This window comes from Oryctolagus cuniculus, chromosome 19, assembly GCF_964237555.1.
Source record: "Oryctolagus cuniculus chromosome 19, mOryCun1.1, whole genome shotgun sequence".
Lineage (NCBI taxonomy): Eukaryota > Metazoa > Chordata > Mammalia > Lagomorpha > Leporidae > Oryctolagus > Oryctolagus cuniculus.
This window is the reverse complement of record NC_091450.1, coordinates 40,793,628-40,818,640: the sequence shown is the minus strand read 5'-3', so window position 1 is coordinate 40,818,640 and position 25,013 is coordinate 40,793,628. Positions and strand designations below refer to the sequence as shown.

The following is a 25,013-nucleotide window of genomic DNA, read 5'->3' as shown; positions in this document are numbered from 1 at the left end:
GCTCCACTTCTGATCCAGCTCTCTGCTGTGGCCTGGGAAAGCATTGGAAGATGGTCCAAGTGCTTGGGTCCCTGCACCCTCATGGGAGACCTGGAAGAAGCTCCTGGCTTTGGATTTGCACAGCTCCGGCTGTTGTAGCCAATTGGGGAGCGAACCAGTGGATGGAAGACCTCTCTCTCTCTCTCTCTCATTTTTTTTTTTTTTTGCCTCTTCTCTCCCTATGTAAGTCTGACTTTCAAATGAATAAATAAATATCTAATATTTTAAGAAAAGATTATTTATTTGAAAGTCAGAGTTACACAGAGAAAGGAGAGGCAGAGAGAGAGAGAGGTCTTCCATCTGCTGGTTCACTCCCCAGTTGGCCACAATGGCCAGAGCTGTGCCAAGAGCTGTAGCCAAGAGCTAGGCGCTCTTCCAGGTCTCTCACGTGGGTGCAGGTGCCCAAGCACTTGGGTCATCTTCTACTGCTTTCACAGGCCACAGCAGAGAGCTGGATTGGAAGTGGAGCAGCCGGGACTCGAACCGGTGCCCACATGGGATGCCAGCACTGCAGATGGCGATTTTACCCGCTAGGCCGCAGTGCTGGCCCCGACCTTGCTCCTTTGTAAAAGATTAGTTGGTGATGGTAGCAGCGCGGATTCTCCAGAGAGACAGAATCAATGGGATAGTAAGATGGGATTTATGTGGGAATTGAGCCACGTGCTTATGGAGGCCCACAGGAAAATCAGGAAAGCCGACGGCACAATTCCATCCTGAGGCCTGAGAATCCAGGAAAGGCGTGGATGGAGAAGAGAGAGAGAGAATTCTATTCAGGTGAACTCTCAGCTGCTGGGGTGGTGCCCACTCATTTTTCCCTCAGTCTACTGATTCTGCTGAAAGCATCCTCGGAGGTACACCCAGAAGCAGTGTATGCTGGCTGTCAGAGAATGCCGTAGCTCAGTCAGGTTTACCGTCACAGCCACACTGAGCAGGTGTGGGGAGCAACTGTGAGCAACTCGGACTAGACTAAGTTACTGGAATTAAGACTTATTCTATGCATCTGCTTTCCCACAATATGGCGCTGAGAAGGGAAACAGCTTCTACACAGCTGCCTCCAGTTCAACCAATAAACTGTGGGACCTGCTCCTGATTGGAGGAGAGCAGCGTACTCGGCGTGTGGGTAGCAGAGTTGGGATTGGTGGAAGAGGACTATAAAGGAGGAGAGAGACGGCATGCACGGGGAACATCTAAGGGGAACACCTGTGCAGCCCCGAGAAAGCCGGCCGGCGGTGTGCCGCTCCCCTGCGGAAGTGGGGAATGTGGCCAGGGGGAACTGCCCTTCCACGGAGGTGGAAGGGACAGTAGCCAACCCGGGAAGAACCAGCAGCAAACCCGGGGAGGGCCGAGCAGACGAAAGAACAGCGCAGGGTCTTGTGTCGTTCCCCCACGAAGACGGGGAGCGACATAATGGTGCCGTGACTCGGATATGAAGCCTAGGCAGGGTTTAGTGTCGTTCCTCCATGAAGAGGGGGAGCAACAAGCAGGTCTGTCTCCGAGCTCTCTATCAGTTCCACTGGTTGTCTTTTCTGCAACGGCACAGCACCCCTGTAAGTCTTGAAAGTGTCAGTTCTCTAACTGCTCTTCAGTATTGTGTTGCTACTTGGCATCTTTTGCGTTCAGGATAAGCTTTGGAAGCACTTTGTATATACACAAAGTGACTTGCTGGGATTGTGATTACTGTTGCATTGACTCTGTAGACAAGTTGAGTGACCATCTTCACAGCATCAAGTCTCCCTGTCCATGAAGATGGGATACTGTCCGTGTATTTAGATCTTCCTTGGTTTCATTCAGAATTTTGGCACTTTTCTCATATAGATCTTGATAGATTTGTTCCTAAGTATCTCATTTTCTTTTTAATACAAATAATATTTTTAATTTCAAATTTCAGTTGCTTGTTGCTGATATATAGGAAAGCAGTTGGCTTTTTTATGTGATGTTGCTACCACTTGACTGATTACTTATTGATCAATTCTTAAGTTCTTTGCACCAAAACAAATTTACCTATTAATTCCATTTTCCTTTTTTTTTTTTTTTTTTTTTGACGTACCCTCATATTCGTTCTAGAAGTTGTTTTTGCCAATTTATTTGGAATTTTCTATGTAGACAACCATCTGAAGAACAGTCTTCTTTCTCAATCTTTATTTCCTGCATTCATCATCCTGCATCTGCAGGGCTTCCAGTTTGGTACTGAAAAGGAGTTGTGAAAAGGACATCATGCCTCACTCCCAATCTAAACGGAAAGGAGGTTTCCTTCCAGTTTTTCACCATTGTGCGTGGCATTAACTGTCGGGTTTTTGTAGATGTTCTTTTATCTACAGATAAAAAGTTGAGGGTGTGTTCCCCTCCGTTGTAGTTACCTAGGAGTTTTAACTTGAATGAGTATTGGATTTTGTCAGGTGCTTTATCTGACAAATAGTGTGATACCTAATAGTATGATCGTATGATTTTTTTTTCTTTAACCTTTTAATGTGATGGATTGTACTGATTTTCAGATGTTAAACTAGCCTTACATACATGGAATAAAATTACTTAGTCATGGTGTTTAATTCCTTTTATGCGTTACTGGAGGGCCAGTGGCTTAAGCTTCCACTTGTAACAGTGTCTTGTATTAGACTGCTGGTTCAAGTCCTGGCTGCTACGCTTCCAACCCAGCTTCAGGCTGATGCACCTAGGAAGACAGTGGAAGGTGGCCCAGGTATTTGGGCCCCCACCACCCATGAAGAGGAAAAAAAAAAGATCATATTTACCTTCATTTATTCCTTTTGAATACTCTTCCTTTTTGTAAATCTTTGATTTTTGTCTCTGCCAGCCTAAGAATGTCCTCCTTTCTGCTTCATGGTAATCTCACTGAAGAAGCCTGGGCTAGTGAGTTTTTGTCTCTCAGCTCTTAAATTTCTCACTCCACTCTGCTGACTGGCATGGTTGTGAAGACACTTCTGATGATGTAACTCTGTCATTCTCCTGTAGGCAGGTGTTTGTTCCCTCTGCCTTCTTTGAGGGTTTCGTTGTTGTCCTTAGTATTCTATAGTTTGAATTTGGTATTCTCACGTGCAGATTTTTTTTTAGTATTCAGCCTGTCTTGTATCCTCTGATCTGGATCTGCGGTTTGGTGTTGAAAAGTTTGGAAAGTCCTCAGACGTCGCTACTTCACATTGCTGCCTTTCTGTCTCCTGCTATTCCCATCAGGAGTTTCTACACCTTTTTTAATTGTCCCACAGCTCTTGGATATAGTGTTGTGCTTTTTCTGCATTTCTGTTTGGGAAGTTGATGTTTATGTGTCTTCAAGCTCATTGGACTAGGTCCAGTCTGCTGGTGAGTCCATCAAAGGCATTCTTCATTTCTGTTAAAGCATTTTTTTTTTAAATTACCATTTCGTTTTGTTTCTTTATTGGAGTTTTAATTTCTGCTTATATTACTTGACTATTCTTGCACAGTGTCCATTTTTCCCACTAAAGCCCTTTGCATTTTAATCATAGTTATTTCAGATTCTCAATCTAACAATTCCAAAATCTCTGCCATAGCTGAGTTGTCTGATTTATTTATTTTTAATTTATTTATTTGAGAGGCAGAGTTACACACAGAGGGAGAAACAGCGAGAGAGGTCTTCCATCGAAGGGTTCACTCCCCCAAATGGCCACAACGGCTGGAGCTCTGCTAATCCTAAGCCAGGAGCCGGGAGCCGGGTCTCCCACATGGGTGCAGGGGCCCAAGCACTTGTGCTGTCTTTTACTGCTTTCCCAGGCTGTAAGCAGAGAGCTGGATCAGAAGAGGAGCAACTGAGACACGAACTGGGCCCCATATGGGATGCTGACGCCCTTAGGCAGAAACTTAGCCGACTACACCACAGCACCAGCCCGATACTTTTTGTCTCTTCAGATTCTTGTTTTCATTTTATTTGAATGAGCACTCATCTATCTGCTGATTACTCCCCAAAATGCCTACAACAGCCAGAGCTGGGCCAGGCCAAAACCAGGAGCCAGGAACTTGGTCTGGGTGTCCCACATGGGTGCAGGGACCCCAGTACTTGAGCCATTGCTGCTGCCTCCCAAGGTGCATTAGCAAGGAGCTGCGATCAGAAGCTGAGCAGGGGCTCAGCCCAGGCGCTCTGACACTGGGGTGCAGGCTCCCAAGTGGCGTCTTGTGGGCTGTGCCCAACAACTGCTGCTACCTTTCTTTCTCTTCAGAGTGTGGATTCTTTGGGGTGTGTGTGTGTGTGTGTGTAGTTTTGGTGTTGAAGGTTGAACCTGATTTATGGTTGTAGGAACTGAGGAAGATGGCCTTTAGTGTGAGGATCCTGCTTATCTGGCTAGGAGTAGGGTGTGGTGTGGGTAATGTTGGGGTGTAGCTGCAGTTGTGTCAGAGGCTTCAGTTTTCCTCTGGTGTCATTTTTATCTCCCCTGTTCTCTCTGGTTTCTCTAGAAAACTTCTTCTAAGTGGAGTCCATGCCTTGCGGCTCTGCCGGTTTATCCTGGAGCCCCCTCGATGGTTGACGTGAGAAGGGAGGGCCTTCTGTTACCTTAGCCTAAACCTCGGGGAGGGGGAGGGAGGGAGGGAGGGATTGTTTCCTGGGAGGTTTGGTAGGCCGGGACACCTGGGGTGTGTATGTAGGACCTTTATCTGGGCCAGGTGAGGCTTCCTTCCTTGTGGAGAGCAGGCACGGAGTGCATCTCACAGTGGCTGCTTTTCCCTGCCCTCTGCCAGAAGCGCAAGGGGAACGTTCCCCAGGCCTCACAACAAGAGCCTGCTGGGGTCCTGGAGATAAAACTCGGAATGTGCCGTCCACTGCAGGCAGGTTCCTGCAGCCACGGCTCCAGCGCTGGGTTGCTCTCAGCCTCTCCGCTTCTGGGGCGGAACCTTCACCCAGGAGCTTAGCGCTCGGATGCCCGTAAGAGCCATGGTTTCTCAGGCCGCTTGGCCAGTTCCTTGTGGTTAAGTGAGGGAGTGAGCCTCTGGAGCAGACACCAGAAATGTACCTGCAGTTGTTCCTGCAGCAGCGGCCGGTGACATCCATCCATCCCCCGAGGGACTGATCCTGCTCCACGCGGTGTAGTTTGTCGGAGAAATGGCAGCACTTGCGACTGACGTGTGACGACGGTTCTGAGCGGCGTGAGGTGGAGTAGAGTCTGCCCTAGAGGTAGCAGGAGCTTGGCAGTTTTCCTCCAGGACCCCGAGAGTGAGGGAGGAGGGGCACCGTGCTGAGTTCCGGAGGGCAGTGTCTCCCGTGTTTCTCCTGTGTTCTCTAGTTTTTAAGTTACTCTGAAGCATGCAAAGATTGGATAGAGCAAAGTTTAAAAAAGAAAAGAAAAAAACAAAAAAAAAACAAGACAACCAGCTGGACACCTAACGTGTGGATTTTATTTCCAGAAAACAAGTGTTTGCCCAGAAAGGGGCGTGTTGCACAGTGGGAGTGTAGGGACCCTTGCTTGGTGTCTGTCATGCATCACTGAGCTGATTTGCTGCCTGTGCCTATTCACACACCTTAGCCGTTGCTGTCTCTCCCCAGCGGAGGAAAGCGCTGTGCTGTGACCCGGGAAGGAGGCTGTCTACACAGGTGGGGGCGCCGAGGTGCTGTGAGCTGCCCAGGACAAGGCTGCATGACTTCCCGGGTGTGCGCGGTGCTGAGTGGCCTCCCTGGCCCATCCCTTCTTGCAGGCACTTCTGCCCTCACCCTGCTGCATCCCTTGCGTTCTGGGTGGGCAGGGACAGAGCGCCCTCCTCTCCACAGAGACGTCTGATCCCTCACTTGCACAGTGCCCACCCCCCTCCAGCCCCCTCTGTTACCAAGAGGTCAGCAGCGCTTCTGCCTTCTAGTGGGGAAGGTCAGTGTCCTTTGGGCGTCGTGTTCTACACTTAGGTATGAAACCAGGTTTTATTGGCTTTGTTTGAGAAAAGGGCCCTGCTCTCCTAGGAGAGACAAAAATGAATCTGTAGCTGCAATTTGTTTGGCTCACAGGACCCCACCCCCACCCCCAGGATATTTGTTTATTTTCATCTACCTGAAATGCAGAGAGAGAGGAGAGAAAGGAGAGGGAGGAGAGAGGTCTTCACCCACTGGTTTACTCCTCAAATGCCCAGAAAAGCCAGGCCAAAGCCAGGAACCCAGAACTCCGTCGGCATCTCTCATGTGGGTGGCAAGGACCCAAGTGCTTGGGCCACCACTGCTGCCTCCCAGGCACATTGGCAGGAACCCGGATCAGAAGCAGAATAACAAGGACTCCCACCAGCACGCTGATACAGATGCGGTTGTTGAAAGCAGTGGCTTAACCCACTATGTTGCAGCCCCAACCAGCCTCAGCTTGCAGATCTTAACCGTGTCTGTCACTGTCTCATGTTAGCTAAGTAGGGTGTAGGTCATCCTTCTCCCCCAGCACACCTCTCGTCTCTCTCAGCCAGCACTGGACTAGCCACCCGTCAATGGAATCTTGTGTTCTTCTCAGAAAACAAATAGGTAGCTAGTTCAGCACTGCAGTAAGAACCGGTGTGAAGGTAAACCGTGTAACTCGTTGGGGGCACAGGATCTCGACTTAGCAGCGCCAGATTTGCACTGCTGGGCTCAGCTGCACGCTCTCGGCTGGAGTGCTGTCCAGGTCCTGTTGGGCCCTGTCAGGGGACCGTCTGCATACGGTCTTCGCTTTCCTCTCGTGTGTGCTGTAAACGTGGCGGTCTGCTGGAAGCGATGTCTGACTTGCACGCTGCATCCTCAGTATTTCTTTCTGTTGCAAGCACAATTCCTTATTCCCATCCACACGCGTACCCTAGATTTAGGAGCTGTTAGTGACTTCTGAGTCATCCCCACTCTGATGGTTACAAAATGATGGTTTCCCAGCTGTGACGCTCAGCGTTCCGCTTTCAGCAAGAGCTTCCCTCGCCCCTCCTTTCTTACCTGTTTACTACTGCTGTGGACTTGGGGGGTTCTAGATTTTTCAGTTACTTAGAATTTATTACTGTCTTTATTGTGTGCACACTGTCTTCTGTCTGGCCAGTCCCGGCCCCTTCAAGCTGGCTCTGCTTGCACAGCCCCTTGTTCGTTCCTTCCTCAGGAGCACAGCACAGTGTTAGAATAATTAGAATGCAGCATTGCAGATGGTGAAGTCAGAGCCGGGCTTGGCGAGAATGTTCTGTGTCACTCACTCGGTCCCTGCTGCACATCGTAGGCTGCACAGCACTGGACTGGCCCGAGGAGAGCACCGCCAGAGGGCCCCAGGGCTGCGCGCTGTCCTTACGCTCTGTCGGCCTTTCACGTCCAGCCCTATGGCCGCGGCTGCTGACCTCGGTGGGTGGTGCCGGTCTTCAGCACGTCCCACCTCTGGGCAGTTTCTGTCTCTCCACAGTGGATGTTTGGAAAACTAACTTTTTTCCATTGACCTTTTTGGTTCGTTTTACTTGAATCTGCACAGTAGAATTTTAGGCCAGTGGTAGGCTGGCTTCTGCTCAGTGCTTCGTGCTCTGATGCCATGTGTGACAGGTCAGGGGTCACGCGTGACTCTCGTGCTGGGCTCTGGAAATGAGTGTGTCTGTGACCGTGATCAGGTAGGAATGGACAGGATCTCTGCCCGCGTCCTCAGCACACCTTCTGTGCTGCGCATCACACTTGAACTCTCCCTCTGGTTCCTCTACGCTTACCCTGCGAGCTGGTGAAGAATCAGCCAGTGCAAAATACCTGTGAACCCAGTGACCATATTGCAAATGAGAAACTTCTGTGTGTTCATGCCACTAGCATTCTTTAGATTTTGTTACTTAACATTTGAAGTCCTTGTGTTTATTGGCTACAGTATTGTCCAAATGTGTGGGGCATATTTGTTCAGAGTTCCTGAAGTTAGAGCCATAGTGTGTTAACTAACCATCATGTGTGCGAGTCCTGGTGAACACTGATGGCAGGCCTTGCCTCTGAGTCCGGCTGCGCTCACGACTGTGAACGTGTGGAGAGTGGATTTGGGGTGTACAGTCTCTAGAATGACTCCTTCAGACTGAGTCACATTGCTGTAGCTCCTGTGAATTTCCTTTTTTTTTTTTTTTTTTTTTTTAAGATTTATTTCATTTGTTTGAAAGAGTTACGGAGAGAGGTAGAGACAGAGAGAAAGGTCTTCTACCCACTGGTTCACTCCCTAAATGGCCGCAACAGCCGGAGCTGAGCCGATCCGGAGCCAGGAGCGTCCTCCAGATCTACGCGGGTGCAGGGGCCCAACTTCTGCTTCCCTAGGCCATAGCAGAGAGCTGAATCAGAAGAGGAACAGCCGGGACTAGAACTGGCACCCATATGGGATGCCGGCGCTTCAGACCATGGCTTTAGCCGTAGAAATTCACTCCTGTGAATTTCTTCCTGAAATATTGACTTGGGATGAAGGAGAAATGGTCGGTGCCATGCACACGGTGGTGCGGGCGCCTGCCAGGCTCGCCCTAGGTTCCGCCCCATGTGAACTGGGCTATGCTTTCCGGACTCCACCCTTGAATTTTTCAGGGTATTTTTTTTTATTCTCATACGTGATTTATGAAAAACTTGGGTTACAGGACTGAGAGTAAACAAACCTGTGACAGCATTTCAAGCATAAGCAAACCCTGACTCAGTTCAGATTTAACCCCCACGTCCTGAGCAGAAGGCTGTTTTCGTCTTCCGTTTCAAGAAACTCGTGGGGCAGCCAGCATGTGCTTCAGTCCCTTTATCCGGGAGCTCGGAGGCGGCTGCTGAGAGGCCAGCACTTGACCAGGGCTGACCAGGTCAGGGTTCCTTCCCTCCTGAGCCACCTGATGCTCCACGCAGAGCACCAGGGTTAGCGGTGTGCGTGTGCATGAGAGCCTCCGCACGGGCACCCTGCTGTTGGCAGCACGCTTGTCGGAGGCCCCGCGAGGTGGGGTTGGAAGGGCAAGGCCATGAAGGGCTCGCTGTGAGGAAATGTGAGTGCCTGGCTTCCCGCTTGGAGCCCCCTGAATGACTTCAGGAGACGGTGGTTAGACTTCTTTTCCCCCAGTAGATCTGGCTTGCCAAGAACAGAACACTTGATTTTCCAGTATTAGAAGTGAGTCTTACTAGTTTTTCGTCTCCAGCAGGGAATTGATTTGGGTTTAAGACAGACATGGAGGTCACGGAGACTTTGCAGCGTCTGAAGTGACCAGGGGATGTAAGTGGCGCGTTAGCGTGGTGTGCTCTTGGCCGGTGGAGCCGCCTCTTGGGGAGCCGCAGGTGGTTTTCTCACGTGGACGTCGGTCAGGGTCGGGGGACTTGGGTGGAACTGAGCTCCAGGATGTTTCTGCCCTCAGGTTGTGCCGGAGCTCACCTGTCACAGCAGGAACCCTGCGTGGGGACCTGGGAGCCAGTTCACCTGAGGCAGCCTCGGGCAGGCAGGGGAATCGCGGTGGCATTGACACTCGGGGGGGGGGGGGGGGTCGCTGGTACCTGTAAGGAAGGTGGCCCGGAAGAGAACTCTCTGAGGACCTGGAGGTGAAGGCTGGAAGCAGGTGATGGAGGTGGGGAAAAGGGGCCTGCTGGGAAGCCCCAGGGGCGGGATCGCATGTGGCAAGCAGCAGTGGGGGGTGGCGGGGACAGCTGTCTCCTGCCCGTAGTGAGGGGGATCACTGGGGGCCACTGTGTTTGTGTTCCCTTCTGTCTTCCCTCCCGCTGAGAAAGGACTGCCTCCCGTGGCTAGAGGGGGAGCAGGATGAGTCAGGGACACGTTCTGCTCTAGAGGTGGTCACGTATGCAGAGGGAGTCCCCGTCCTGGTTGGCTGGGACATGGGTGAGACTGACCCCTACGGGCCAGCAGGCTGGCAGCCAAGACTAGTGAGATTCGCTCACTGCGCGCTCCCCTGTGGACGCACGGAGTGTGAGAGGCCTCGTAGGAGGGAACTGTGGCTCCTTGTGCAGAGATGGGGGAGAAGCCTGGGCTGGTGATTCCTGAGCCAGATAGCTGAGGATCTTCCTGAACGAGTGGTGGAGTCACTTGTAAGGAGGTACCAGCAGAGGCAGAGTCTGTCTGTGTTCTCGCTCTATTGCACCACCGTCTTAATTTTAATTCTTCCTTGTCTACAGCAGCCTCTCAGTCCCCCTCAGGAGCTCCTTATCTGGCATCTGACCTGCCGGCTCAGCCCGCCCCTAGTGCTCCTGGTTGAGGCCTGGTCTGTTGGGTGGTGCTGGTTCCGTGGGTTCCTGTGGTTCTCCCTGTTGGTCCGTAGATAAGTTGGTAGGGTCTGCTGCTGCCGCCAGGCAGGTGTGCTCCAAAGCCAGTGCTTGCTTTGTGGCTGTCCACGGGGGAGGCTCCCTTCCCTGGAACATTCCCTCCTGTCACAGGGCTGCCTGTGTCTAGAGCTGTTGTTGTCCCAGGAGAGCCCTGTGCCTGGTGCAGTTTCCCCTGGCCTTCATCTTTCCCAGAATGGTCTGTGAACTAAAATAAGATAAAGAAAATAGCTGCTTTCTCTTAACGCCTCACGATTAATCAGCATGTCCCGGGGATTAAGTAAGAATAAATAATTTGTTTCCATAGTTAATTACTGCGATGGCCAAGGTAATCATTTATAAGAGAATTTCAAAATTCAGTCACTTAGGAGGTTCAGCGTAGGGAACAGGTAGATGTAGAAAGAGCAGTGTGGATTAGAAGAAAGAGCCGCGTTGTTTTGTTGGATGATGCTGTGGGTGGACTTGACCTCTGCTGTTTGTCTGGAACCCGTCCATCTGGGCCTGAGGTCCCCGGGGTGACCCCTCCCCTCCTTTACTTCCTGTAGTATCTTGACAAAGCCCCTAACACACCTGATTTTGTTCACAGGCCATGTTCTCATAGAGATTTCGAACACCCACAAGAAACTCAATGAGAGTCTCGATGAAAATGTACGTGAACTCTTTAGATTCACAAAATTATTTGCTTGGTTTATTTGTTTTTTTTTTTTAACTTATTTTGCTTAAAGCCCCTAATCTGGTGTGAATTGTTTATTCCTTTTGTGAACAGTTCAAAAAATTCCACAAGGAGATCATCCATGAGTTGGAGAAGAAGATAGAACTTGACGTGAAATACATGAACGTGAGTGCACAGTTTGCTACCACCCCTGTCCTGGTGCCTGATGGCACCTGGGAACTTTCCCCTCGGCTCTGTCGGCAGATGTGGGCAGAGCTTGGCGTTGATGTCCCCTTGGATGCCCCCAAGGGCTGAGTGGGTTTCTTTTAAAAAAAAAAAAAAAATTTATTTATTTGAGAGGCAGAGTTACAGAGAGAGGGAGAAGCAGAGAAAGGTCTTCCATCTGCTGGTTCACTCCTTAGATGACGGCAGCGGCTGGAGCCGAGCCAGCCAGAGGCAGGAGCTTCCCCCAGGGCTCCCACGTGGGTGCAGGGGCCCAAGGATCTGGCCATCTTCTGCTTTCCCAGGCCATAGCAGAGGGTTGGATCTGAAGAGGAGCAGCCAGGACTAGAACCGGCTCCCATGTGAGATTCCGGCACTGCAGACAGAGGCTTAGCCCACTGCACCACAGTGCCAGCCTGTGGAGTTCTTTATGCTAACACTGGGGATCTTTATGAAAAAGCATTGAAGAAAAATCAGTTTTCAGAGGACCTGCAGCTGTGACAGACGTCTGGGTGCATGTTTCACAGCTGCCCTTGTAACAGGAGTCATTATGGGGGGTCTCCACCAGGGGCTCCTTGTGGCCCCTTGGTGCAGTCTGCAGACTTCTCCTGCATGCCCATCTCTGATACTGCCCAGTGGAGCAGTTTCTGGGTCTCCTGTCTGGTCCTCCAACCCTGGTGCCCAAGGCTCTCCACCTCCCCTTTCTGCTTCCAATAGTCTTCTGTCATCCACAGTCCCCTTGCCTCTTACCGAGACCCCTTATGGCAGTAAGCAGTGCAGTGACCCTGAAGTCATCCCTCCATGGTCCGTAGATAAGTTGGTAGGGTAGGGACCTCGTGAGGTCCATGGCCAGGGTGGGCACACACTGGTGAGGCCTTGGCTGCTGGGACCTGCTCAGTGCCGGGTTCTTTCATATGTGCCATCTGACTTCTATGCAAACCCTGTAACGTGACACCCTTCTTTTCCTCACTGTATAGACGAGAGGGAAGCATAGGTTTCAGAGAAACCGAGTGACTGCTGAGATGGGGATGAAGCTAGGACTGCACCTTGGGCCTGTCAGGCCCCAGCCCCTACTGAAGCCGTTACAATTGTTCGTTCTGTTTCTTGACCTAGTAAGTCATGAAACAGCCAGGAGTGTGTGATCCGATATGGTTTATGTATTCACCACAGCACTCACCATGCAGTGTCAGAAAACCCTGGAAGAAAGGATAGGCGGGCGCCACGGCTCACTTGGCTAATCCTCCGCCTGTGGTGCTGGCACTCTGGGTTCTAGTCCTTGTTGGGGTGCCAGATTCTGTCCCGGTTGCCCCTCTTCCAGTCCAGCTCTCTACTGTGGCCCGGGAGTGCAGTGGAGGAGGGCCCAAGAGCTTGGGCCCTGCACCCACATGGGAGACCAGGAGGAAGCACCTGGCTCCTGGCTTCGGATCGGCACAGTGCGCCGGCCGTAGCAGCCATTTGGGTGTTGAACCAATGGAAAAAGGAAGACCTTTCTCTCACTGTCTAACTCTGCCTGTCAAAAAAAAAAAAAAAAAAAAGATAAAGAGAAGACATTGCTGTCTTCTGCTCAGGGCCCCTCACAAAGCATCCAGGTCCACGTTGAGCAGAGGGGCCGTGGGAGGCGTCGGGGAGGAGGCGTGGGCAAGCGCGCTCGCGGTGAGTGCCGTGGTGAAGTAAGCCCAGCGTTGAACCTGCAGGCGACTCTGAAGAGGTACCAGGCAGAGCACAGGAGCAAGCTAGACTCCTTGGAGAAATCGCAGGCCGAGCTGAAGAAGATCAGAAGGAAAAGCCAAGGAGGGCGGAATGCGCTGAAATACGAGCACAAGGAAATAGAGGTGAGCCTTGCGGTGACGTGTGTGCCCTCTTGTGCGGGTGAGGGGGAGGCCTGCTCACTGAGGTCAGCTTCCACACGAGCCCTCGCTGAAGTGGACAGGAAGCACGCTGACTTAGTTTCCCAGAGTACTCAGTGGCCTCCCAAAAACAGCTTCTTCCCATGAACCAGGCAGGGAAAGGGGGCACTGTCCCCACTGTACAGGCGGGAAAAGGAGGCCTGGGAGAAGTCGTGTGACTGGCATTTAGAGCTGGGGTGTTTTTTGTTTTTGTTTGTTTGTTTGTTTGTTTGTTTGTTTTTGGACAGGCAGAGTGGACAGTGAGAGAGAGAGAGAAAGGTCTTCCTTTGCTGTTGGTTCACCCTCCAATGGCCACCGCGGCTGGTGTGCTGCGGCCGGCGCACCGCACTGATCCGATGACAGGAGCCAGGTGCTTTTCCTGGTCTCCCATGGGGTGCAGGGCCCAAGCACCTGGGCCATCCTCCACTGCACTCCCTGGCCACAGCAGAGAGCTGGCCTGGAAGAGGGGCAACCGGGACAGAATCCGGCACCCCGACCGGGACTAGAACCTGGTGTGCCGGCGCCGCTAGCGGAGGATTAGCCTAGTGAGCCGCGGCGCCGGCCTAGAGCTGGGGTTTGATCCTGCAGCTGCCCGGTCCCTAGCAGAGCACACTGATGTCCCGGCGCGAGGTAGCATCTAGGGCACACGGCCCTGCGGGAGGACACAGCCTCTGACCCCTCTGTCCATCTCCACTTGTGAGTCAGGGATCTAACGACACCCTCAGGAGACACATCTGTCTCATGTTTATCTGCGTCTAGTGTTTGCTCCATTATCAAAATAAAACAAGGGTGAAGATAGCAGAAGGTGAGTGACAGGCTGCTGCCGTCTGACGCCTGCTGTCATCCCTGTGTGACTGGAATGTGTTTTGCCAGTACGTAGAGACCGTTACCTCTCGCCAGAGTGAAATCCAGAAGTTCATCGCAGACGGCTGCAAGGAAGCCCTGCTGGAAGAGAAGAGGCGCTTCTGCTTCCTGGTGGACAAGCACTGCAGCTTCGTGGACCACATCCACCGGTACCACCTGCAGGTGGGCGCAGGGCTCCGCCTTCCGTCTCAGGGTGCCCGCCTTTCGCTGGAGGCCTCCCTGCCTGGGCCTGTTTCGCCAACAAGGAGACTCCCAAGAAGCAGTTTTGGGCCAACTGGAATATGTAAACTTAGAGAAACACAGACGAAGTGGTCCAGGGTCTGCTCGTTGCATTTAATTTATTTAGCAGCACATCCATTTTCAAAATCCCTCATAAAATCACGCTTCATTGAAAACAGCTTCTTTTTCCGCTTTTCTCACCTGTGAGTCGACTTCTCGCAGACTTTCTGATGCCTCATCAGACTGGGTGATCCCAGGGTGCCCGGCCTGCTCCCCTGGGAGGTTTACCGCATTCCTTTGTGGGTCTGAGGGGTAGGGTGTGGTCAGTAGCAGTGCTGCTCCAGGCCACACACCCCCACTGTCCCCCACCAGGACACCAGGTCTTTAACTCGGCGCTCCCTGATGCAGGAGACTTCCCGAGAAAGTGGGCACCAGCTGCCTTCCCCTGGCCTTTGCTGTGTGCACACGTTACCTATTCTCGAATGTTTTTGCACCCGTAGGGAGTGTGTAGCTACTGAATCTACATGCCTAGACCCACAGTTGTCAGAGCAGAGGGAGAATGGCTCTGTTGGATGCCCGCTCGTGTCCACAGTGCATCCGTACGAGTGCTGCTCTGGAATCCCGGTTCCCACAGAGGGCAGCCTGCTGCGGCCGCGTCCTGAGGCAGCAGGCACGGCCACGCGGCTGTCCCTGTGGCGGTGTCCCTGCGTCATGGGCGCCTGGCCCGTGCGCCATGTGCTCTGGCTCTGGCAGAGCCTGTCTTAGACTTGACTTTGGGTCCCAGTCGTGAGCGTTAGGCTGACAGGAACCAGATCTTCTGTGCTGGACGTCGCCCCGGCCGCCAGGAAGCTGTCGGTGCCTTCCTTCCTCCCAGCTGAAGGACCCCGGGTCTTTCCGTGGCTCTTGGGCAAAGAGGCCCAAGCAGGTGGTCAGTGGCATTGCCCTGCCCCGTGCTCCAGGGAGGCGGCTGGGGTCCTAGCACTCCTGAGTAGAGGCTGGCTGAGATCCATGAGATTGCCCCTCAGTTGTTTCAGGCCAGGACCCCTGCTCCCCTTTTCCAACCAGATTGCCCTAGGAAAGGGGTTCTCAGGCTTAGGGGAACCCCCAGGAGTCTGGTGGTAGAAGCAGAGCTGGGTTCACGGGAGAGCAGCCGCAGCCCCCAGGGCCACAGGACCTCATCTGTGCCTGTCTGCATCCCTGCTGTGCTGCTCCGAAGCCACCACGGTCACTGTGCAGCAGGAGTGTCCTCGACACTGCCCGATACACCTGTCTGTGGGCCCTCTGTGCTGGACAGAATCTGATCCACTATCTAACCCGTGCACTGAGTCCTGCGAGGTCAGAGAGCTGGCTCCTGTGCATCTCAGGAGGTGCTGCTCTTAGAAGTAGGAGGGAGAATACGGTAGTTGGCACTTCTGAGGCCAACCAGAAAGTAGTGGGGATTCATGCAGACAGCTCAGCCCTTGCCCTTAGTGTCTGGACTTGTTCTTAATAACTCACAGCCCTCATTGGGTCGTAAGCCTGTGTGCACACTGAGGGCGCCTGGGGATCCCTCTGGCGCTGAAGCCTGGGTGCTTCTCGGCACAGAAGATGTGGCTCTTAGGTGCTGCGCCTGCTCACCGAATTGCACCTGGTGCTGAGCCAGGAGTGCGTTACCAGTGACGACACCACGTGAGGTGTTCGTCAGCTTTTCCAGCAGAGTGCCTTTGTCTTAAGCTTTGTTTCTCTCGAATTTACAGTCTGCGGAGTTACTTAACTCCAAGCTGCCCAGATGGCAGGAAACCTGTGGTGATGTCACCAAAGTGCCGGAGAAAATCATAAACATGATAGAAGAAATAACGACCCCCGCCTCCACCCCGGTGTCCGGGACGCCTCAGCCGTCACCCATGATCGAGAGGAGCAGCGTGGTAGGCGCCGACACCGCTCCGATTTCTGTGGTGTGCTCGCGTGGTGTGGGCTGTGTCCACGCCGGGGCCTGGCTGCCCCTTCCGTGCGGACTGGGAACTTGCTCGCCAGCTGTCTCATGTTCTGTGTTACTGTCTTGGGGAATGTTATTGTTGGTGTTTTTAAGGATTCCGGCTTTACAAGTTATATAAGCAGAATAGATGAGAAAAAGTCTGACGTGAGACAGACTTCTGGCCTAGTGGGTCATATGCTGCTTGTGTCGCCCACGCCCCACGTCACAGTACCTGGGTGTGAGTCCCATCCCTGGCTCCTGACTCCAGCTTCCTGCTAATGTGGACCTGCAAAGCTGTAGTGATGGCTCAAGTTTGTCCCACTGTGTGGGAGACCTGGCTCCCTGCTTCAGCCCCAGCCCTGGCTGTTGTAAGCGTTAGGTGTGTGAGCCAGTGTGTAGGAGCATCTTTTGCTCACTTGCTCTGTTTCTCTCGCTCTGTCTCTCTTTACCCAAAAATAAATAAATAAATAAGCTTTTCTGGGGAAAAAAAGAGAGCAAGAGCTACCTTAAAAAAATAATAATGATGATCTGCCAGCATTGGTCACCGTGTCAGGCGCTCCAGGGAAGCTGGTCACCAGAGGATCAGGCACTGAATTCGGGCATTGTCGTTTGCTGCTCTCTGAATCTAGACTTCACTGCTCTTCACAAGCTCCCGTGGATCCACTGCCTCTCTATTTAAAGCCCCTGGAGAATCCACGTGGAAGGAAGTCTTAGCCCCAGGCCAGTGCAGGACAGGACCCCTGCAGAGGTGGAGCCGCTCCCCAGAGCAGTGAGCTTGGTGCCATGGGAAGGGGGAGAGAACCAGGGGCATCTGTGTATGTCATCAGCTGGGGAGCTGATCAGTCCCCTCCCCTTGTCCCACCCATGCTAAGCAGCAGGCCCCAGGGACTCCTGTCTATTGGACAAGCAGCATGCGTGGACCACAGAGGCAGGGCACACTCCTGGAAGTGTGTCTTCCTCTCCCATGTCGCTGTGGGTCTGTGGTCATGAGCACAGGCAGCAAAGACTCAGAGAGCCAGGGCCTCCCTGCCCAGGGACTTCACGCCTGCACAGCCGGCCAGCAGGGGATCAGAAATACTCAGGAAAACAGTGCTTCTGTGCAGATGTGTTCCTTGTCATTTTTCACTATTTTATGGTATTTCCATTGTGTCAGGTATCGTAAGTCATCTAGAGATGATGTAAGGTGTACACTTTATCCCTTTACTTCTATCTCCAAAGCAGATCCCCAGTCCACCTGTTTCTCACCCCTCTCACATTCTTCCTGTGGCCTTGGAGAGGTCACTGCAGGGCCTTCTGCTTGGCCTAACACAGTGGCCAGAGGGATTCTGGATGGACAGAAAAGACTAGTTGCTTGATAGACTGGGTTTGAGTTGCAGAATGTTAGGGATAAAGAGAAAGTTCTAGAAACACTTCAGGGATGGGGCCGCAGGCTGCATGCAAATCGGTGACTTAGAAGGAGCCTAAAACCTATAGAAACAGAAAGTAGGTTAGTGGTTGGCAGATGGTTAAGGGGAGTGGGAGATAACCGCTTTTTTGTTCTTGCTTTTTATGATGGTGAAGACCAAAATGAAACAAACAAATGGGTGATACTCTTGAATTCAAAATGGGGCACTGGGAATAGAAATTGGTTCAGCAGGTTGAGCCACTACTGGGGACACGAACACCCCCTATGGGGGTGCCTGGGGTCTACGCCTGCTTCACTTCTTTTTTTTTTTTTTTTTTTTTTTTTTTAAGATTTATTTTTATTTATTTCAAAGAATTACACAGGAGAGGCAGAGAGAGAGAGAGGTCTTCGATCCGATGGTTCACTCCCCAGATAGCCACAATGGTCAGAGCTGCACCGATCTGGAGCCAGGAGCCAGGAGCTTCTTCTGGGTCTCCCACGCGGCCGCAGGGGCCCAAGGACTTGGGCCATCTTCTACTGTTTCCCAGGCCATAGCAGAAAGCTGGATAGGAAGTGGAACAGCCGGGACTCGAACCGACGCCCATAGGGGATGCCAGTGCTTCAGGCCAAGGCGTTAACCCACTGCACCACAGCGCCGGCCCCTGCTTCACTTCTAATCTAGCTTCCTGCTAGTGCACTTAGGAGGCTGCAGAGGATAACCCAAGTTCTTGGGTCCCTGCCACCCACACGGGAGACCCAGATGGAGTTCTAGGCTCCAGGCTTCAACTGGCTTACACCTGGGTGTTGCGGGCATTTGGGGGAGTGAACCAGTGGATGGAATATCTCTCTCAGCCTTTCAAATCAGAATTTTTTATAAAAGCAGGGACATTGCCCTACAACTGAGAGAGCTGGGGGGACAAGGTGGAGTTGAAAGCACGCGGTAGGCAACAGCCCTGGGGCCTGGGGCAGGTGGCCGCTGCTTTGGTGCCTGATAGTAGACTAACACAGAACTGTTCACAGGTTGGGAAAGACTACGACACCCTTTCTAAACATTCACCAAAGATGCCCCCCGCTCCGTCAGCCAGAGCCTATACCAGTCCTTTGATTGATATGTTCAATAACCCAGCAACAGTCACTCAGAGCTCAGAAAAGACAAATAATTCCACAGGTAAGAGACTGCGGTTTGATTCTTGTGCATTTTAAAAAGTAAGCTGTCAGTACTGTACTGGGGGTGCGTGTATCTTGCTTTAGAGGTGGACGTTCAGCCCTGAAGCCTCGACTAGCCACGTCTCAACATCGGGCTTTGCGTTGAGGCCTGTGGCGGGCGGCAGCCCTACAGCACAGGCTGGTGTTGACACAGGGCAAACACTGCTGGGGGGTGGGGTGTAAACATTCGCGGAGAACGTGCACAGCCTCGCACTTTGTTCCCTGTGTCGTGGCAGTTGTAATAAAATCTCTTTATCAATACAACAAGCCAGAGAGGTTTACACAACAAAATTGTGGTTATGAATTTTATCAGCAGGCCCAGTGCTCTGTGCACCTCACACTATCCAGAGACAGGAGTTCCTGCTGCTCGCGTCTTAACTGACGCCGCTTTTCAGCTGCTTGGCTTCGGCCCTGTCGGCAGATTCGGCAGATGTTTCGTGAGGCTTCACTCCTTGCACGGGGCCTGGCACCCAGGACCTTCCAGGCCTCTGCTGGATCTGAACGTGGCAGCAGCCAGGGTTGGCGCTGGAGTGCGCCTGTGGAGCTGCTGAGCACGACCGAGGCTTCTGGGACGACAGCCGGGGTTGTGAGTGGGAAGGGGGCCGTCTGGCAGGCACTGGCCTTGGAAGGAAGTGCTGTGCGCTCCGTGACGCCGGGGCAGCCCATGTCTCGTGTTGGAGGCACTGGGTCAAGTCCCGCTCTGCTCTCTGTTCCAGCTTCCTGCTAATGCACCCTGGGAAGCAGCAGGTGGTAACCCAGGTTGTTAGCTCCCTGCCATCCGCCGGGAGACCTAGGTTGAGTTTCTTGGCCCGGCCCTGGCTGTTGGGGACATCTGGGGAGTGAAGTAGTAGAGGGGAAGTTTCTCTGTTTTTGTCTGTCTCTCTTTGCCTTTCAAATGAATTTTAAAAATAAATTGAAAATTTGAATGTATAAAGCTAAGCTGTATGGTTGTGCAGCGTTTATTCCGTGACTCTGGCTCTTGTGGTGACAACCAGTTGAAAGTTGCCAGGGCCAGAGCCGCGGCTCCCTAGGCTAATCCTCCGCCTAGCGGCGCCGGCACACCGGGTTCTAGTCCCGGTCGGGGCGCCGGATTCTGTCCCGGTTGCCCCTCTTCCAGGCCAGCTCTCTGCTGTGGCCAGGGAGTGCAGTGGAGGATGGCCCAAGTGCTTGGGCCCTGCACCCCATGGGAGACCAGGAGAAGCACCTGGCTCTTGCCTTCGGATCAGCGCGGTGCGCCGGCCGCAGCATGCCAGCCGCGGCGGCCATTGGATGGTGAACCAACGGCAAAGGAAGACCTTTCTCTCTGTCTCTCTTTCACTGTCCACTCTGCCTGTCAAAAAAAAAAGGAAAAAAAAAAAAGTTGCTAGTGAGTGATTCGGTGCTACCAGGTAGCACGTTAAGGAAACAGCAAGTTGGTGTTGTAATTATTAAGAATTTGCAAGAGTAAAGCAAGAAGAGGTCTCAGATGTTTTAAATTAAATATACTGGGCTAGCAAAGTTTGTACAGAAAAATGACATGAGTCTGGGTGTGAACAGACACAGCTGGGCAGCGCCGAGCTCAGAGCAGAGGCCCGAGGCAGGTTCCTGCTCTGCCACTTGTTGGCTGTGTGATCTTTGAGATCATTGAGCACACTGGAGTCCTGGAGCTGCCTTTGTGCAAAGAGCCGGGGTTCAAGTCGCCTGCAGAGCTGTGAACCCCCCTGCCCCGGTCTGCCCGTTGGCCCCCAGGCAGCGACAGGCGAGGGACTCGCGGGCTGTGGGAGCGGGGGCTCTCTGAGTACCCTCTGGGCGGAGCTGAGACTGCCTGCTCACTTCGCAGCTGCTTCGGAAGACGCCAGTCTGCAGCGCTCTGTTTCAGTGGCCACTGGCCTGAACTTGATGAGAAGGCAGAGGGTGAAGGCCATTTTCCCGCACACCGCCGGCACCAACAAGACCTTACTGAGCTTTGCACAGGGAGATGTCCTCACGCTGCTTGTGGCCGAAGAGAAGGACGGCTGGCTGTACGGCGAGCACGACACTACCAGAGCGTAAGTCTTGGCTGGGGCTCTGCTCACGGCCCCCAGCGCTGCCCTCGTGGGCATACTAGCGTTGTAGCCAGGGTTCGGTCTTACAGTTCTGCCCTGGTCAACTGGAGTTAGTGGGGCTGTTTTTTCTGTCTGTGCGTGTATAAATTTGGTACATTACCAGATCACACACAGTCACCTCTGAAAGTTAGCTTTTTATTTTTCTTTTAAATGTGGCTTTTGTCTTCTCAAGGATAATCTGCATGTCGGATCTACTTTGTTAGAGTTTAACACATGTGAGGTTTAAATGCCATCTTCTGCATTTCAGCCCTGCGCAAGTACACACACCTTCCTGTAACTAGGTTATGTCAGCATGCTACGTAGATTACTCAGGAGATTAAAAAAGAATAGAGGAAACACAAATACAGCTGTTACTTATACAGTATTCATCGTATGTGCAGTACCTCCGTGTATCTGAAAGCCCTAATTTCATTCCGTCCACACTCGGGCCTTCATGGCAGCACGGCCCGGCCTTGCCCACGCTGCCGTCAGGACGACCTCTAGTCGCCCCGTGTTTCCTGCTGACCCCACAGAGAAGCCTTTTTCTCGTTCTGACCCGCAGGAGGGGCTGGTTCCCATCCTCGTACACCAAGTTGCTGGAAGAAAACGCACAGGAAACCGTGGCTCCACCCACACCGAGGTAGTGAATGTGTTTCGCTTCCCTGACCACTGACTTTGCCCAGATGTCTTCGGGCACAGCAGAATTTTGATGTGGGTACGCAGCGAACCCCACGGAGAAGCCTCAGCCTGCAGAACCATCAGCGGCGGCGATTCCAGACCACCCCCGCCACCTGCGTCCGCCCTCCCGAGCCCTCCCCTGGCGCTGGCGCCCAAGCCAAGGCACACGTTCTCTGTGCTCTCACTTGGCAGGCCCTGGCTCTGGAGTAGGTGCTGGAAGGCCCTCACTGGGGCTCCTTGACCTGTGGTGTGTTTGCCAGGATCCTCAGCGAGCCACCAGCCCCCTTCCGTCTCCTCTGCAGCCCCCCTTGCTGCCCGCCCCTTAAACATTGGCGTCCATCGGGCCGGACCAGCACCTGCCCCACAGCCTCAGCCACACCGCCGGGCCTGTCAGTGCCTGTGCCGTGTCTGTGTTCTGCTCAGGTGGCGTAGCTGCCGCTGAGACGGCTCATTCCACAGCCACCCCGGGCGGCGAGGAAAGGAGCGGGCACTTGCTCCGCGCCAAACCGCGTCTTCACCCTGAACCACTCGGGCTCCCCACTCCCCGTCCAGGCGGCCCCTCAGCGGCACCTGCGTCTTAAGTGTGCAGGACTTGCTAAGGTTTTGCTCTAGTCTTCATTATCTTAATTGATAACTAAATCAATCCAGTGTTGACACAGAGTGACATGGGGAGGGGGAGGGGTGCTGGTCCTCTCCTGACTGCCCTGTTGGCCGTGGGCCTCCTCTAACCGGGTTCTGTCATTTTGGGTTGGAGCCCGGCACCAGTGAGAAGCGTCAGCACCGTGAACCTCTGTGAGAAGAGCAGTGTGGCCATCCCCCCGCCCGATTACCTCGAGTGTCTGTCCACGGGAGCAGCTGCCGCCCAGAGAGGGGGCACTGCCGAGAGCGCCTCCACCTTCAGAGCACCCGGGTCCAGACCAGAAGCCACGCCTCCTGTGAGTAGAACTCGCCTGTGTGCTGGGTGCGCAAGTGTGGACAGGAAGGTGGCATCCTGGGGGCGGGGTACCGGTGTGGACAGGAAGGTGGCGTCCCGGGGTGAGGTACGGACGGGAAGGTGTGGTGTGGACAGGAAGGTGGCGTCCCGGGGTGAGGTACGGACGGGAAGGTGTGGTGTGGACAGGAAGGTGGCGTCCCGGGGTGAGGTACAGACGGGAAGGTGTGGTGTAGACAGGAAGGTGGCGTCCCGGGGTGAGGTACGGACGGGAAGGTGTGGTGTGGACAGGAAGGTGGCGTCCCGGGGTGAGGTACGGACGGGAAGGTGTGGTGTGGACAGGAAGGTGGCGTCCTGGGGGGTGTGGGTGTGGACGGGAAGGTGTGGTGTGGACAGGAAGGTGGCGTCCCGGGGTGAGGTACAGACGGGAAGGTGTGGTGTGGACAGGAAGGTGGCGTCCTGGGGGGTGTGGGTGTGGACGGGAAGGTGGCCCCTGATGGGGCGGGGTGTAAGTGGACAGGAAGGTGGTGTGCTCAGGGCGGGCGCTTTCTGCTGAGACTCCCTTCCCACGACCTGTGCCCTGTACCCGAGGCCTCCTTGTGTTCCGCTTTGCCTCGTCGTGGCAGTTACACGCAGTGAGCACGTAGAGTGCTGGATTCTTGATTCTGCTAGGTTTTCAGTCCGTCACAGCCATGAATCCTGGCTGCAGGGTTTTAGTCACCTAATCGCCATTTCCTGCCTTTTTCCTCCCATTTTCATGTTGTTTTCTGATGAGAAACTTGGGTTAGAGTTGGTCACTTGGTTTTTCCTCAGTGTTTACTTTGTACCTGGCCGTGATGTAAAGAATGTGTGTGACCTTTAACCCCAAACCTGGCAAGAGCGAGCAGAGGGTAGGCATGTGTGCTGGGCCCAGTCCCTGGCTCCTGCAGAACTTCTGTCCCAGGAAGAGAGCCGATAATGAGATAAAAAACACACAGAGCTGTCGATAGTGAAGCGTGCAGAGCGTGGGGTGTACATCCAGGCCCAGCCTGCTGGGATCAGAGTCCTGGCTGGGGGCCGGCGCCGCGGCTCACTGGGCTAATCCTCCGCCTTGCGGCGCCGGCACACCGGGTTCTAGTCCCGGTCGGGGCGCCGGATTCTGTCCCGGTTGCCCCTCTTCCAGGCCAGCTCTCTGCTGTGGCCCGGGAGTGCAGTGGAGGATGGCCCAAGTGCTTGGGCCCTGCACCCCATGGGAGACCAGGATAGCACCCGGCTCCTGCCATCGGATCAGCGCGGCGCACCGGCCGCGGCGGCCATTGGAGGGTGAACCAACGGCAAAGGAAGACCTTTTTCTCTGTCTCTCTCTCTCTCACTGTCCACTCTGCCTGTCAAAAAAAAAAAAAAGTCCGGGCTGGGGTCGGGGGAAGCTGCCGTTGGTGGGGGAAGGGGACAGCGTGGCGCTGTGCCTGGGGTGGTCCCTGCCTGGGACCTCCACCCAGGACGATGGTGACCAAGGCCAGCTGAGTCGGTGCCCCTGAACTGCTGAGTTTTGTTCTGTTTCATGCTTGTTTTCAGTGAGCACTGTGAAGGAAAAGCTCTGCACGGTACTTGAAAAAATAAAAACCTCTTTATTTATTTGAGACACAGAGGCAGAGAGAGAGAGAGGATGGATCTTCCATCTGCTGGTTCACTCCCCAAATGGCCACAGCAGCCAGGGTAAGGAGGCCAAAGCCAGGAGCCAGGAGCGGCTTCCAGGTCTCCCACATGGGTGCAGGCACCCAAGCACTTGGGCCACCCTCTGCCGTTGTCCCGGGCCATAGCAGAGAGCTGGACGGGAAGAGGAGCAGCTGGGACGGGAATCGGTGCCCACATGGGATGCCGGCGCCGCAGGAGGAGGCTGAGCCTGGTACGCCATGTGCTGGCCTCCTTGCTTTAGAAATCCCATCCCGAATGCCTTTGGCGCCCCTTCTCAGATAAGCACTGAGTGACATGTTGTTTGCACTTTTGACGTTCCAGATTACGGCAAATATCAAACACCAACAAAAGTGTTCCCCAAAAGTGACACGTGGTTCTTGAAAACAAAGCTTTTCCGCTCTGGGCGCGGCAGTGACATCAGGGCTGGGGTTGCAGCAATATTCAAGGCCCTCATGCTTCCTAAAACATTCAGACTACTTGTGAAGTAGTTTGAAATAATAATAATAACTTTGGGGGTTTTTTTCAAAGATTTATTTATATATTGGAAAGAGTTACAGAGAGAGAGGTCTTTCATCATTGGTTCTTTCCCCAGATGGCCACAACACCAAAGGTGGGCCAGGCAGGAGCCAGGAGCTTCTTCCAGGTCTCCCACACGGGTGGCAGGGGCTCAAGGACCTGGGCCATCTTCTGCTGCTTGTCCCAGGCCATAGCAAGGAACTGGATCAAAGTGGCGCAGCCGGGACACAAGGCAGCACCCTTATGGGATGCCGTAGTTTGCAGTGGCCACTTCCTCCACTATGCCACACCACCAGCCCTTTTTACAGTGTAAAAGTTGGGGCTGCCGCAGGTGGGGCAGCAGGTAAAGCCGCCGCCTACAGTGCCGGCATCCCACATGGGCGCCGGGTCAAGTCCCGGCTGCTCCACTTACGTCGCTTGCCGTGAGTGTGAGTGGGTCCCACGCTGTGTGATGAGTCCTGGGTCCTCCTGTCCCTTTGCTTGGTGCCGATTTGTAAGGAACCGGGTGGGTCCGCTGTTGGTGTCCTTCGCCGCGTCCTCCCTCTGCCTGTGCTCCC

General features: G+C 53.7%; 1 protein-coding gene and 1 long non-coding RNA gene across 2 annotated transcripts in view; both read left to right on the top strand.

Annotated features, from left to right (window-relative positions):
- BAIAP2L1 (BAR/IMD domain containing adaptor protein 2 like 1) overlaps window positions 1–25,013 on the top strand; it is an 87,892-nt gene that overhangs the window by 56,345 nt on the left and 6,534 nt on the right. The window contains exons 4-12 of the mRNA XM_051839015.2: window positions 10,794–10,855; window positions 10,974–11,045; window positions 12,776–12,913; window positions 13,841–13,993; window positions 15,787–15,954; window positions 18,409–18,556; window positions 20,414–20,621; window positions 21,220–21,297; window positions 22,090–22,270. Of these exons, the coding sequence (XP_051694975.1) occupies window positions 10,794–10,855; window positions 10,974–11,045; window positions 12,776–12,913; window positions 13,841–13,993; window positions 15,787–15,954; window positions 18,409–18,556; window positions 20,414–20,621; window positions 21,220–21,297; window positions 22,090–22,270 (1,208 nt within the window). The remainder of the gene's footprint in view (window positions 1–10,793; window positions 10,856–10,973; window positions 11,046–12,775; window positions 12,914–13,840; window positions 13,994–15,786; window positions 15,955–18,408; window positions 18,557–20,413; window positions 20,622–21,219; window positions 21,298–22,089; window positions 22,271–25,013) is intronic.
- On the top strand, window positions 308–5,362 carry LOC138846985 (uncharacterized). The gene is made up of 2 exons (XR_011384544.1): window positions 308–971; window positions 1,524–5,362. It is a non-coding gene; the product is annotated as an uncharacterized lncRNA (long non-coding RNA).